Source organism: Plecotus auritus (assembly GCF_963455305.1).
Source record: "Plecotus auritus genome assembly, chromosome: 6".
Taxonomy (NCBI): Eukaryota; Metazoa; Chordata; class Mammalia; order Chiroptera; family Vespertilionidae; genus Plecotus; species Plecotus auritus.
Window position 1 is genome coordinate 156,616,311 of NC_137773.1, and position 12,231 is coordinate 156,628,541.

The 12,231-nt window shown below is 43.2% G+C and overlaps 1 protein-coding gene across 1 annotated transcript in view; it reads left to right on the forward strand.

Moving 5' to 3' along the window:
- Positions 1-1,488: 1,488 nt before the first annotated feature.
- Positions 1,489-12,231, forward strand: part of RAB5A (RAB5A, member RAS oncogene family) — a 35,568-nt gene continuing 24,825 nt past the window's right edge. The window contains exons 1-2 of the mRNA XM_080671548.1: positions 1,489-1,916; positions 8,858-9,112. Of these exons, the coding sequence (XP_080527674.1) occupies positions 8,950-9,112 (163 nt within the window). The 5' untranslated portion in view covers positions 1,489-1,916; positions 8,858-8,949. The remainder of the gene's footprint in view (positions 1,917-8,857; positions 9,113-12,231) is intronic.

A 12,231-nucleotide genomic window follows, 5' to 3' on the forward strand; every position in this document is an offset into this window, starting at 1 on the left:
TAAAGTGCCACAGATACCATTCACCTGTGACACATTACATTCTTCTAGTTAGTAATTGGGGAGTGAACTAAAAGACTGGCTGTTCAAGGATTCAAATCATCTTCATTGCATAATGTTGACTAAGCACCCACGGGGTATCTTATCCCAAGTACACATCCTAGACCTAGACAATCAATATTGATGCCCTCACAACAGAGCTATAAATGGCACACAGCAAACTGAAAGTAGCCATTATCCTGAGTGAAAAATCAATTTAACAGTCTACCAAATTACAAAACAAAATTTGTTTTACTTCAAATGCCTGGCCAGATACTGCCTCCTGTGTTAGATTTAACCAAAGCAGCCTATCGTATGCAGGTCTGCAGTGGAGGGTAATGAATGTTTTGGGTTGTCTTTCTCTAGAATTTGTGCTTAAGAACTCAGGTTCTGGGGCTGGCTTGTAGGTTAGAATATAATTTCATCACCAACTCCGTGTTGATTGTGGACAAGTTACACAATCTCTGTGCCTCAAATTCTTTACCTCTACAACAGGTATGCCTCATTCATTAATTCCACAACCAACACTGAAAAAGACTCCGGACTGCCAGGCACTGTGTTAGCCGGACATTGAAGAGGACAACTTCAGGTAACTTCTATGAAACATTTAGTACAGTAACCCATGAAGGGAAACTCTGAATAAAACTAGCTATTATTTTAGAATTTGCCCTCTGCTCCATAAAAATAGTAAACTCACAATAAAAGCAAGTGACTATTTTAGGATTTCCCACCCCTTAAAAACAACTTTGGGGCCCAGCTGGTGTGGGTCAGTGGTTGAGCATCAAATCTATGAACCAAGAGGTCATGGCTTGATTCCCCATCAGGGCACATGCCCAGGTTGCAGGCTTGATCCCCAGTAGGGGGCGTCCAGCAGGCAGCAGATAAATAACTCATCACTGATGTTCCTATCTTTCTCTCCCTCTCACTTCCTCTCTGAAATCATTTTTTTTTTTTTAAAGACAACTTTGGGGTTAGGGAAGGTCTTAGCCTCCTTCATAGAGTAAAATACCACTTACTGCCTTCACCGACCAACCCGTCCCCAGGGATATAATGGGGGGTCTCTCTCCTGTTAGACATGACCGATAATCGGGGTGCCAGAGTTGGGGTGTTGCGGGGTAGGGTAAGGGGGACTGTGAGTTAATATTCACAGAGGGAATTTGCCGCCCCACGTGGACTGGTAGCAACAAATACAAGTGCCCTCCGTATCTCCCGAAAGCAGGGCGGGCATGGAGTTTCCCCCGCCCCCCGGCAGCAGGGAGCGAGACCGCCGCCCAGATAACAATGGCGCCAGGGAGGGCGGGGCCCCGCGCCTGCGGGGAGGGAGGCGGTGGAACTGCCGGGACCACGTGACACGCCCACCCCGCCCGGCGACCAGCGCCTACCCGGAGTCTTTTGAGAGGAGCCGGGGAGCTGACGGAGCGGTGCCGGACTGGCGGCGACAGGAAGTGACGCAGGGGCATCGTTCGCTACGTGCTGCGACGTGGCGGCGAGGCCGGCGCCGGGCGGCGGAAGTGGCTTCCGCGCTGGGGCTGGAGTGTTTGTGTTTTGGTTCGCGAAGGAGCCCGCGGCCGGCCCGAGAGGAGGAGGCGGAGGAAGGGGGAGGAGAAGGAAGAATTAGTGGGAACTCGTGCGCCGACTGTGGTGGTGGCGGCGGCGGCGGCAGCGGAGGAGGAGGAGAAAGGAAAGAGGAAGGCGGAGCGGAGAGAGGCGGAGACCGAGACCGACGGGGGCGGCACCACGACGCCAGCCCTGCACCGTCCAGTCTGAGGGGAGCGGCGCGAGGAGGAGACGCCTCGCCGCCAAAGCCACAGATTCTCGGGCTCCGCCTGGGACCTGCTGCCAGGAGCTTCCGCCCTGCGGCCTGCGAGCTGCGGTCTAAGGTAACCGGGCCGTCCCTCCCCCTACCCGGGGCGGGCCGGGACCCCAGGCTATCTGCTGTCCCCAGTTTGTCGGGGGCCCTGCCGGCACCGAGCCCCCCGCCCCTCCCACCTCTCGCGCGCCAGTACCCGGGACCAGAGAGCTGTCGAACTCGGAGTCTCGTCTTGCCGGCCCGTGGACTCATCCTTCAAGAGGCTCTGGAGGACCAGGATTTGCGGTCTGGCGGAGGGAGCGACGGGTGTCACCCTCTTCCCTTCTCAAGATGGCGCCGCGAAGGCGTCTGGAGGCCGCGGCTTCGTCGGCCCCTGGCCCCGTCAGTCTCAGGGGAGAGGGGGAGACGGCCAAAACCAGGCCAGATTCAAGGGGAGAGGCCCGGGAAGATGGCCCTGAGGCCTGGCGGGCCCCGCTGGTTCCGGCGACCCGGAGTTTAGTACCAGTTACATAGGTGTTCTCTATGGAGGAACCAGGGTCTACAGCAGGTGTGAATTTGGGGAGCCCCGCCTACCTTCGACTTCCGAAGTCGGGCCTTGGAGGGAGGAGGTGGCTCATCAAGATAGGCTGTCTAGAGATTCTTGTCTTATCTGAGGAAGGTGGTGAACCGCATCTTTAAAGAACTCCAGACAACTAGGCCGCTGGACACGCTCCCGGGGTAGAGACTATAACCTCTCTGCTGTTCTCCTGGAGGCTGGTTACCCCCGATAGACTTAGACTTTGTAAGCTCTGAACGGCGTCATTCACGTTTTTGGTTTTTGTCTTGTTTAATGCAGTCAGAGTGTTGAATCAGTTGCCTTTCACTTAAGTAGTAGGAAAAAAAACACCTGTACACCTCTGTGATAATTCAGGACAGCCAAGAAACTTTATTTTTAATGTAAACTAGAGGCAATAATATGAGCTCATAGAATTGCTGTAAGCAAAAGTCATGGAATGTGCTTGGCACAATATAAGGCCCAGTAAATGGTAGCTGCTGTTATTAATACAATTCTGATTATAAAAAACCAGTTTAAAATTTTTTCAAAAGATTAAAATGCATTTTATGCAAAATCTTAGTTTTGCAAAACAAGTTTAATAGTGAATGCAAATAAATGCACATAATTTTTCACAATGTTAAGGTGACTGTATATAATTAAATTTAGTTATGTTCTATTTGAAAGCCTATGGCGAATCATAATCCAATAGAAGACAAAGCTAAATTATAATTTTCTTATAATGGGAATCTGATGTTTTTCCTGAAATTTAGTAAGTACCATGCAAATTCAGAGCATATTTTCCTGAGTAGTTTAATTTGCTGTTTTGTAAGGTAATTAGACAATTGGAAAATATTTCCATTGCTATTGCGCATAATATCTGAAGGTATGTTGATGCATTTTCAGTCTACATGACATTCTATTGATATTTGGTCATTATCTCATCAAAGAGCTTCTACCAGTTTTCAATTTTATGTGCCCCACTGTATTAGAGATTATTTTACATATAATCATTGAATTCTCACAGCAGCTATGTAAATTAGGTATTCTGGAAATAGAGAATTAGAAATGAAAGAACTTGCTTTGGCAAAAATTGGTATGGCCAGCCAAATTAGATTCCCAAATCTGGTATGTTTTTACAGGGTGGGGGAGGGGTGTTTTTGGAGCATTTTTTTATTTTGGAAGAATTTTTAAATACACAGATGTAGGGAGAATAGTATAATGAGAACCCATCACCTAGTTTAAGTTCTCTTTTGTATGGCCAGTCTACATCCCCATTATTTGGAAGCAGTTAGACCTATTTCATCTGTAAATATGTGTTACCCATAAGGACTCTTCCAAACTGCTGTTTAGATAAGGCAGAGGTGACTATTGTCTCGAATATAAGGTCTCTTGGATGTGTTTATTAATGAATTCATTGTCAAGATAGGTTCTTATGTAAACTCATTTTATGGGAAGGGCAAATTTTTTATGAGGTACCTAAGTGAAATATAACAATGTTGATTTGCCCTAGCTGGTTTGATTCAGTGCATAGTGTCAGCCTGCAGACTGAAGGGTTCAATTCTGGTCCAGGTCACTTGCCGGGGTTGCTGGCTTGATCCCCAGTAAGAGGAATGCAGGAGGCAGCCAATCAATGCTTCTCATCCTTGATGTTTCTATCTCTTCCTCTCTGAAATCAATAAAAATATATTTTAAAAAAATTATTCTAGGGAGAGAATCATTAGGTTTAATATTATTAGTAAGCACATTATCAGGTTTTGATTACAGATGAGAGAAAGGAAATTTTAAGATTGACTTGTGGGTAGATTGGAAAAGTGTTCTTTAAATGTTTGTTAATTCCTTTAAGATTGAAAATTAGCATTACCAGTTAATAGAAGACAGTAGTTGCCGTTCAGGCTAGTTTTTTCTAAATGTATTAAATAGAAAATAACGAGATATTTAATTGTTGGCCCTGATACTACAGAAAGTGTAAATAAATAAGACACTAATAAGCTCACCACATAGGAAACCACTGTTAACACTTCAATGTACGTGTACTTGAGCACATGAGCAAACGGTTTTAAATCTTTCAGCTGTTAGACATAAAAACCTGGGAGCCAAAAATCTTTTTTGTCCACGGGATTAACAAGTACAAATTGGCAGTTACAAAATAGTCATGGGGATGTAAAGTACAGCGTAGTGAATATAGTCAATAATCCTATATAATAAAAGGGTAATATGAAAATTGAATGAATGGTGGAAAGACTGGTTGCTGTGACGGCACGCTGACCACCAGGGGCCAGATGCTCAGCCAGAAGCCCTGCTCAAGGCTGGCAAGCGCAGCAGTGGTGGTGGGAGCCTCTCTTGTCTCTGTGGCCGCGCTAAGGATGTCCAACTGATGGCTTAGGCTCGCAGTGGGCCTAAGCTGTCAGTCAGACATCCCCCAAGGGCTCCTGGGTTGCTAAAGGCGCAGGCTGGGCTGAGGGGGACCCCCAAGTGCACGAATGTTGTGCAGTAGGCCTCTAGTCTATATTTAAAAGGCTAAGCAACCAGCCAATAGGTATGACACACACTGACCACCAGGGGGGCAGGCGCTCAACGCAGGAGCTGCCGTGACTTGGCAGCGGTGGTTCAAGGGTGATGCACCTGGAACCAGACGGGAGGAAGCCCGATTCCGGGGTGGGTCACCCGAGAACCACCCTCGCAATCCAGGGCCCCTCGGGGGATGTCGGAGAGCCGGTTTCGGCCCAATTCCTGCAGGCCAGGTCAGGGGACCCCATCTGTTGGTGGGACCCTGCTCACTCTACAGACAACCTTCTAGTCACTCTGCTGATGACCTTCAAGGTGCGGTGCTGGCCCATCTCACTCAGTCCCACCCCACTGGCCACCTTATAATTAATTTTCTTTCAGTGTGCACTGATTCGTGCACCAGGGCACTAGTATTGTAATACTGTAGGGTGCTAGGTGGATACTAGACTTAAGGGGCGATCACTTCCTAAGTTGTATAAATGTCTAATTACTATGCAGTGTACCTGGAACTAAAGTAATATTGAATGTCAATTATAGTTGAAAATTAAAATTTTCACCAGCCAGGTGTTCCACTTATTTATGCATTCATTGGTTGATTCCTGTATGTGCCCTGACTGGGGATCAAACCCAAAAACTTGGCGTATTGGGAGGATGTTCTAACCAATTGAGCTACCAGGTCAGGGTTCCTCATTTTTTTGTTTTTTTAAAATAAATCTTTAATGTTCAGATTATTACAGGTGTTCCTCTTTTTTTTTTTTCCTCCATAGCTCCCCTCCACCTGATTCCCCACCCCACCCCACCCCATGCCCTTACCCCCCGCCACTGTCTTCATCCATAGGTGTAAGATTTTTGTCCAATCTCTTCCCACACCCCTCACATCCCCTTCCCCCTGAGAATTGTCAGTCCACTCCCTTTCTATGTCCCTGATTCTATTATATTCACCAGTCCATTCTGTTCTTCAGATTTTTTATTCACTTGGTTTTTAGATTCACTTGTTGGTAGGTATGTATTTGATGTCGTTTTGTTGTTCATAATTTTTATCTTTACCTTTTTCTTCTTCTTCCTCTTATTTTTTTTTAATATATTTTATTGATATTTTACAGAGAGGAAGGGAGAGGGATAGAGAACTAGAAACATTGATGAGAGACAAACATCGATCAGCTGCCTCCTGCACACCTCCCACTGGGGATGTGCCTGCAACCAAGGTACATGCCCTTAACCGGAATTGAACCCGGGACCTTTCAGTCCGCAGGCTGATGCTCTATCCACTGAGCCAAACCGGTTTCGGCATCTTCTTCTTCCTCTTAAAGAATACCCTTCAGCATTTCATGTAATCCTGGTTTGGTGGTGATGAACTCCTTTAGCTTTTTCTTGTCTGTGAAGCTCTTTATCTGACCTTCAACTCTGAATGATAGCTTTGCTGGGTAGAGTAATCTTGGTTGTAGGTTCTTGCTATTCATGACATTGAAAATTTCTTGCCACTCCCTTCTGGCCTGCATAGTTTCTGCCGAGAAATCAGCTGACAGTCGTATGGGTGCTCCCTTGTAGGTAACTAACCGTTTTTCTCTTGCTGCTTTCAAGATTCTCTCTTTGTCTTTTGCCCTTGACATTTTAATTATGATGTGTCTTGGTGTGGTCCTCTTTGGATTCCTCTTGTACGGGGTTCTGTGCGCTTCCTGAACTTGTAAGTCTATTTCTTTCACCAGGTAGGGAAAGTTTTCTGTCATTATTTCTTCTAATAGGTTTTCAATATTTTGCTCTCTCTCTTCTGGCACCCCAAAAATTCGGATGTTGGTACACTTAAAGTTGTTCCAGAGGCTCCTTATATTATCTTCATATTTTTGGATTCTTTTTTCCTTTTGTTTTTCTGGTTGGGTGTTTTTTGTTTTCTCATATTTCAAATCTTTGATTTGATTCTTGGTGTATATTGATCTACAGTTGAGTTTCTGTATATTCTTTATTTTAAACAGTGTATGCTTAATTTCTGACTGGTTTTCCATTTTTTTTGGCATTCTCATTAAGGTCCTTGAAGGTCTCACTAAGCTCCTTGGAGGTCTCATCAAGTTTCTCGGCGGTTTTTAGAAGATTCTTGAGTAACCTTATAAATGTGGTTCTGAACTCTATGTCGTCCAGTAGTTTGCTTTCCTCCATTTCTTTCATTCGTGACATGTTTTTTGTCTCCACATTTTGCTGTTTCCCTATGTTGATGAAGTGGCTTTGTGTGGTAGGTGACCTATAGGGGCCAGTAGCTCAGCCTCCCCAATCACCTGAGGTGGACGCTCTTGGTACACCCCTTTGTGGGCTGAGTGCAAAGTCTTGGTGTAGTTAAGCCTTGATTGCTGTTGGTACACTGGGAGGAATTGACCTCCAGGCCAATTGGCTGTGAGGACCCGCTGTGTCTATAATGGAAGAACTGCTGCACTGGAGACACGCTTATGGTGCAGGACTTGTTTCAGTGGGGCTTTGCTGCTCACTGAGTCTACCTCTTGAATGTGTCTCTTATGGATGTGAGGAGTTGAAATCTGGTGTCTCACACTGACCACTAGGTACACTGGCTTCTGGATCTCCAATGGGGTGCAGGTCAGCTACTGTCTGAGGCCACCCAGCAGGAGCTACAGTTTTCTCCTCCTTGCTTGGGGTTTGGAGGTTTTGGAGCTGTCTGACCGGGGCTGCAAGTTTGCTAGGTTAAGCTGTGATAGGGCAGGCCATTCATATGCTAAAGCTGCTGCTTGGAGCTTGGGTGGGTTTGTAGGTTGTGCAGGGCAGGGTCTCAGGGCATCACTAGGCTAGGGCGTGGCAAACAGCGATAGCTGCCAGTTAGCCAGCTCTGCGTCTCCGACCGTGTCCCCGCGTCCCACGCCCCAGCACAGTAAACAATTATTCCTGCGCGCAGCCCTGCAAGAAAGCCACCCTCGCTTTCCGACCCGATGGCAGACAGTTCAGCCTCTCCCCGTAGGAGTTTGGGTCCCCCACGTCTCCCCAGAAACTGGTGTTCCAAGTAATCGGGAGCTTGTCTCCCTTCGGGTTGAAAAAAGCAGCGCTCCCAGTCACCCGTCGCCAGCCCGATTCGCGCACCTCTGTACCTCAGCCCCTCAGCGCTTATGCACCTCTCACTGCTCTTTTCTCTTTCCTTCTATTGTAGAACTTCCACTCAGCCAGCTTTCCCGGTGTTCTGGGTGATAGACGTTTTGTCTTTTAGTTGTAGTTTTAAAATTGTTGTATGAGGCAGCAGTTTAGGTGTTTACCTATGCCGCCATCTTGGATCCTCCAGGGTTCCTCTTTTTTTTTAATATATTTTATTGATATTTTACAGAGAGGAAGGGAGAGAGAGCTAGAAACATCGATGAGAGAGAAACATCGATCAGCTGCCTCTTGCACACCTCCCACTGGGGATGTGCCTGCAACCAAGGTACATGCCCTTGACCGGAATCGAGCCCGGGACCCTTCAGTCCGCAGGCCGACGCTCTATCCACTGAGCCAAACCGGTTTCGGCTAGGGTTCCTCGTTTTTAAGGATTATAATAGTCTAACTTTATTTTATTTTTAAAGCTCTGGGATTTTTGCATGATTTTAGGCGCAAATCTTAATGCCTTTATGTTATTTCATTACAGATGACTTAAACTCAATGGCATTCAATGTCCAGTAGAGGTTATAATTTTTTAAAATATATTTTTATTGATTTCCAGAGAGGAAGAGAGAGGGAAACATCAATGATGAGAGAGAATCATTGATTGGCTGCCTCCTGCACGTCCCCTACTGGGGATCGAGCCCACAACCAGGGCATGTGCCCTTGACTGGAATCAAACCCGGGACCCTTCAGTCCGGGCCAATGCTCTATCCACTAAGCCAAACCAGCTAAGGCAAGGATATAATTGTTATACAATAATATGTTATAGGCAAAATTTGCTAAAGTGATTAATGTTATGTTTTGTTTTATTGATTTATATATTTAACTCATTTGTTTCTTTATAGGTTTCTTTGCCTCCAGAAAGAAAAAATTGACACCTTGCATCCTGGAAGTTCATTTAAGAAACTGAAATTAGGGACTTCTTTCAAATTTGGACATGGCTAATCGAGGAGCAACAAGACCCAACGGGCCAAATACTGGAAATAAAATATGCCAGTTCAAACTAGTACTTCTGGGCGAGTCTGCTGTTGGCAAATCGAGCCTAGTGCTTCGTTTTGTGAAAGGCCAATTTCATGAGTTTCAAGAGAGTACCATCGGGGGTAAGATGTTCCTTTTTCCCTTCATTTAATTGACTCACATAGGCAAAAATGATTTTGCAATTTCATTTGTGTGATGATGAATTCCTAAATAGGTAACACAGTGAAGAAAAGAGCTGTTCAGTATACCTCAAGCTGTAAAATTTACCTTGATTCTTGTTAAGATAATTTTACATTTTGATTTTTCTGGTTATCCTTAAGATGGTTGTATGGGAGCTAAAATACAGATGTCAACAAGAGTAGAATTAATGTCCCAAGTAACGAGATTTTATCTGGTATCTATTTCTTGATAATTACAAGCTTCTTCAAATTAATAGAGAAGTGTGCTGAATTATATTGGCTTTAGAATGGTAAAAGAATCTTAAACTTCTAAATCTAAATACTTGTAAATTACACTAATTTTTAAAAATAAATTAAATTTTATTAAACTTGTTCAAGAATGCTCCTAGGGCAGTGGTCGGCAAACTGCGGCTCGCGAGCCACAGTTTGCCGCTCTGTTGACTAATGAGTTTGCCAACAACTGTCCTAGGGTGACAGACGAGAAAAAGTGAGTTATTAATGGAGAGGGACATGAAGAGGGGGAAGAAGTAGAAAAAGCACTTGGTAGGACCAAGATGAGAATAAGGTAATATGTAGGACAAAGAGGAGACAACTAACAGTTCAGTTTTGTGGTTAGAAGAAAGAATATTAAATAATTTAATTTAATCAAATAAATCATAACTATATAGTGGTGGCGCAGAACAGCCTTTTGGGGGTCTTAACTTCATCTGTCAAAGGAAGCTTTGGATTAGATAATGTCAGAGGAACCACAACAGCTTTAAGATTCACAATATTTTGCAAGGCTAAGCGACCAGCCAGTAGGTATAACACAATATTTTAAAAGGTATGCAATTAAGCAGTACTATATTTTTTCAGCTATATATGAATTTATTTTAATCCTACACATTTAAAAAGCCAAACTTTTGAAATATGTAAGGCATATATCCACTGTCATGTAGCAGCTTCTTAGATTCCATCTTTCAAGAAGCATAATTTTATACCGTGCATTTAGTGTATATTCTCGAGTAAGTACACTTGAGAATTTTATTCAGTCTCAGACCCTTCCAGTAAGATAAATTCCAGAACTCTACTACCTCTTGGATTTTCCCTATGTACAGAAATACACTAGATAAGTGGTATTCCCACATTAATAGACTCAGCAGTATAATAGTATTTGTCAACCTCTTATATTTATATAATCACAATAGTGTTATGTTGTTTTAGTGTTTTGTGTTTTTGTAATGGATGAGCCTCAGAAATGTAGTACAGCTCTGACTAGAGTGGCTCACTTGGTTGGGCATCATCCTGTGCACCAAAAAGGTAGCCAGTTCAATTCCCAGTCAGGACACATGCCCGGATCCCCAGTGGGGGACATGCAAGAGGTAGCTGACCTCCAGGAGGTACTCATTCACATCGATGTTTCTCTCTCTCACCTTCTCCTTTACTCACTCTAAAAACACCAATAAAAACCTCTTCAAAAAAAGAAAAATGTAGTCCATATCATGGAGCTTTTACTTTGAATCACAAAAATTCTGTCATTTTTGAAATATTTAATGAGCAATATATTATTGCGCGCGCTCGCTCCCTCCCTCCCTCCCTCCCTCCCTCTCCTTCTCCCCCCTCCCTCCCTTCATCTCTGAAATCAATTAAAAAAAATTTTTTTTTTTGAAAAGAAAGTAAGTGGGGACTTTGTATCTACCTGGTTTGATTTTAAATTCTAGCTCTAGTACATATCAGCGATCTTAGGCAAGTCATACCCAGCTTTATTTTTCCCTATATGAAATGGAAATAGTAGTACTTAACTTGAAAGATCTTTCTGCAAGGATTAATTAAAGTGTGTGTGTGTATGTGTGTGTGTGTGTGTGTGTGTGTGTGTGTGTGTGTGTGTGTGTGTATATATATATATATATTTGTTGGTATAATGCCTAAGCATAGAGTAAAATGCTTATTAAATGTTAGCTATTACCACTACCATCACATAACTTTTTGCTGAGTCCTTTTTTTTTTTTTTTTTTTTTTAATCCTCACAGAATAATATGTCCATTGATTTTAGAGAAAGGAAGGGAGTGGGGGGAGAGAGACAGAAAACATTGATATGGGACAGAAAATCGATTGGCTGCCTTCTGTATGTTCCCTGACCAGGGATCTAACCCACACCTAGGTATGTGCCCTGACCAGAAATTGAACCTGCAACCTTTTGGTATGTGGGACTACACTCCAGCCAACTGAGCCACACCAGCCAGGCCCTTGCTGAGTCATTTTCATCACTAATGATATTTTGTTATATTGTCATGACATGCCATTATTTTGGAATTATGACTCTTCTACTTGGTACATAGCATTCGACTTACCATTTGATAATGTTTAAGAATTTTATGCTCAGATTTTCCTTTCTTAGAATGTAAAGCTTCTCATTAAAAATTACAGGAACAAATAAGATTTAAAAAACTATAAGCAATTACGTCCTAAAGTTGAGCTTTTCTAATAATGACGTTTTTGCAGATTCATTCAAATATATAACATGAGGATTTACAACTAAGTATGGTAAAATCTTAATAATTTTCTCCCCCTTAATTAGTCTTCACAGAAGTGGTTAGTCATGTATATTACATTAAATGTATGCCACCCACATCAACTAAGTTATTTGTGGAAGTTTTCTCAGAGGGAGAAATTACATTTAAGTAGAATACTACATGTATGCAGATATTAAAGTTGCTTCCTAAACTGAGAAAAGCCAGCCAGAAAATTTAAATCTGAAAAACTCATGTTTTTCCTGAAGTAGTAAACTTTCTACTATTGCCATTCAGAAAGACTTGATAGTATAATTGTAATCTGTGCATTTATTTACTTGCCTTTATTTTTTTGTATCTGTACATTACTTTCAATTAAAAGCACTTTTGAGAAAGGACTCAAGACCTAGAGACAGACTACCAGTATATGGTTTTTGGTTGGTGAGAAAAATTGTTTTTAAAATACTCATTATTCTTTCTGATACAGCAAGAGTAGAATTTGTGTAAGTTCATCTTTGGCTTCCAGTGAAAGAATATTATCTTTATGCATAATACTAGAAGCCCAGTGCACGA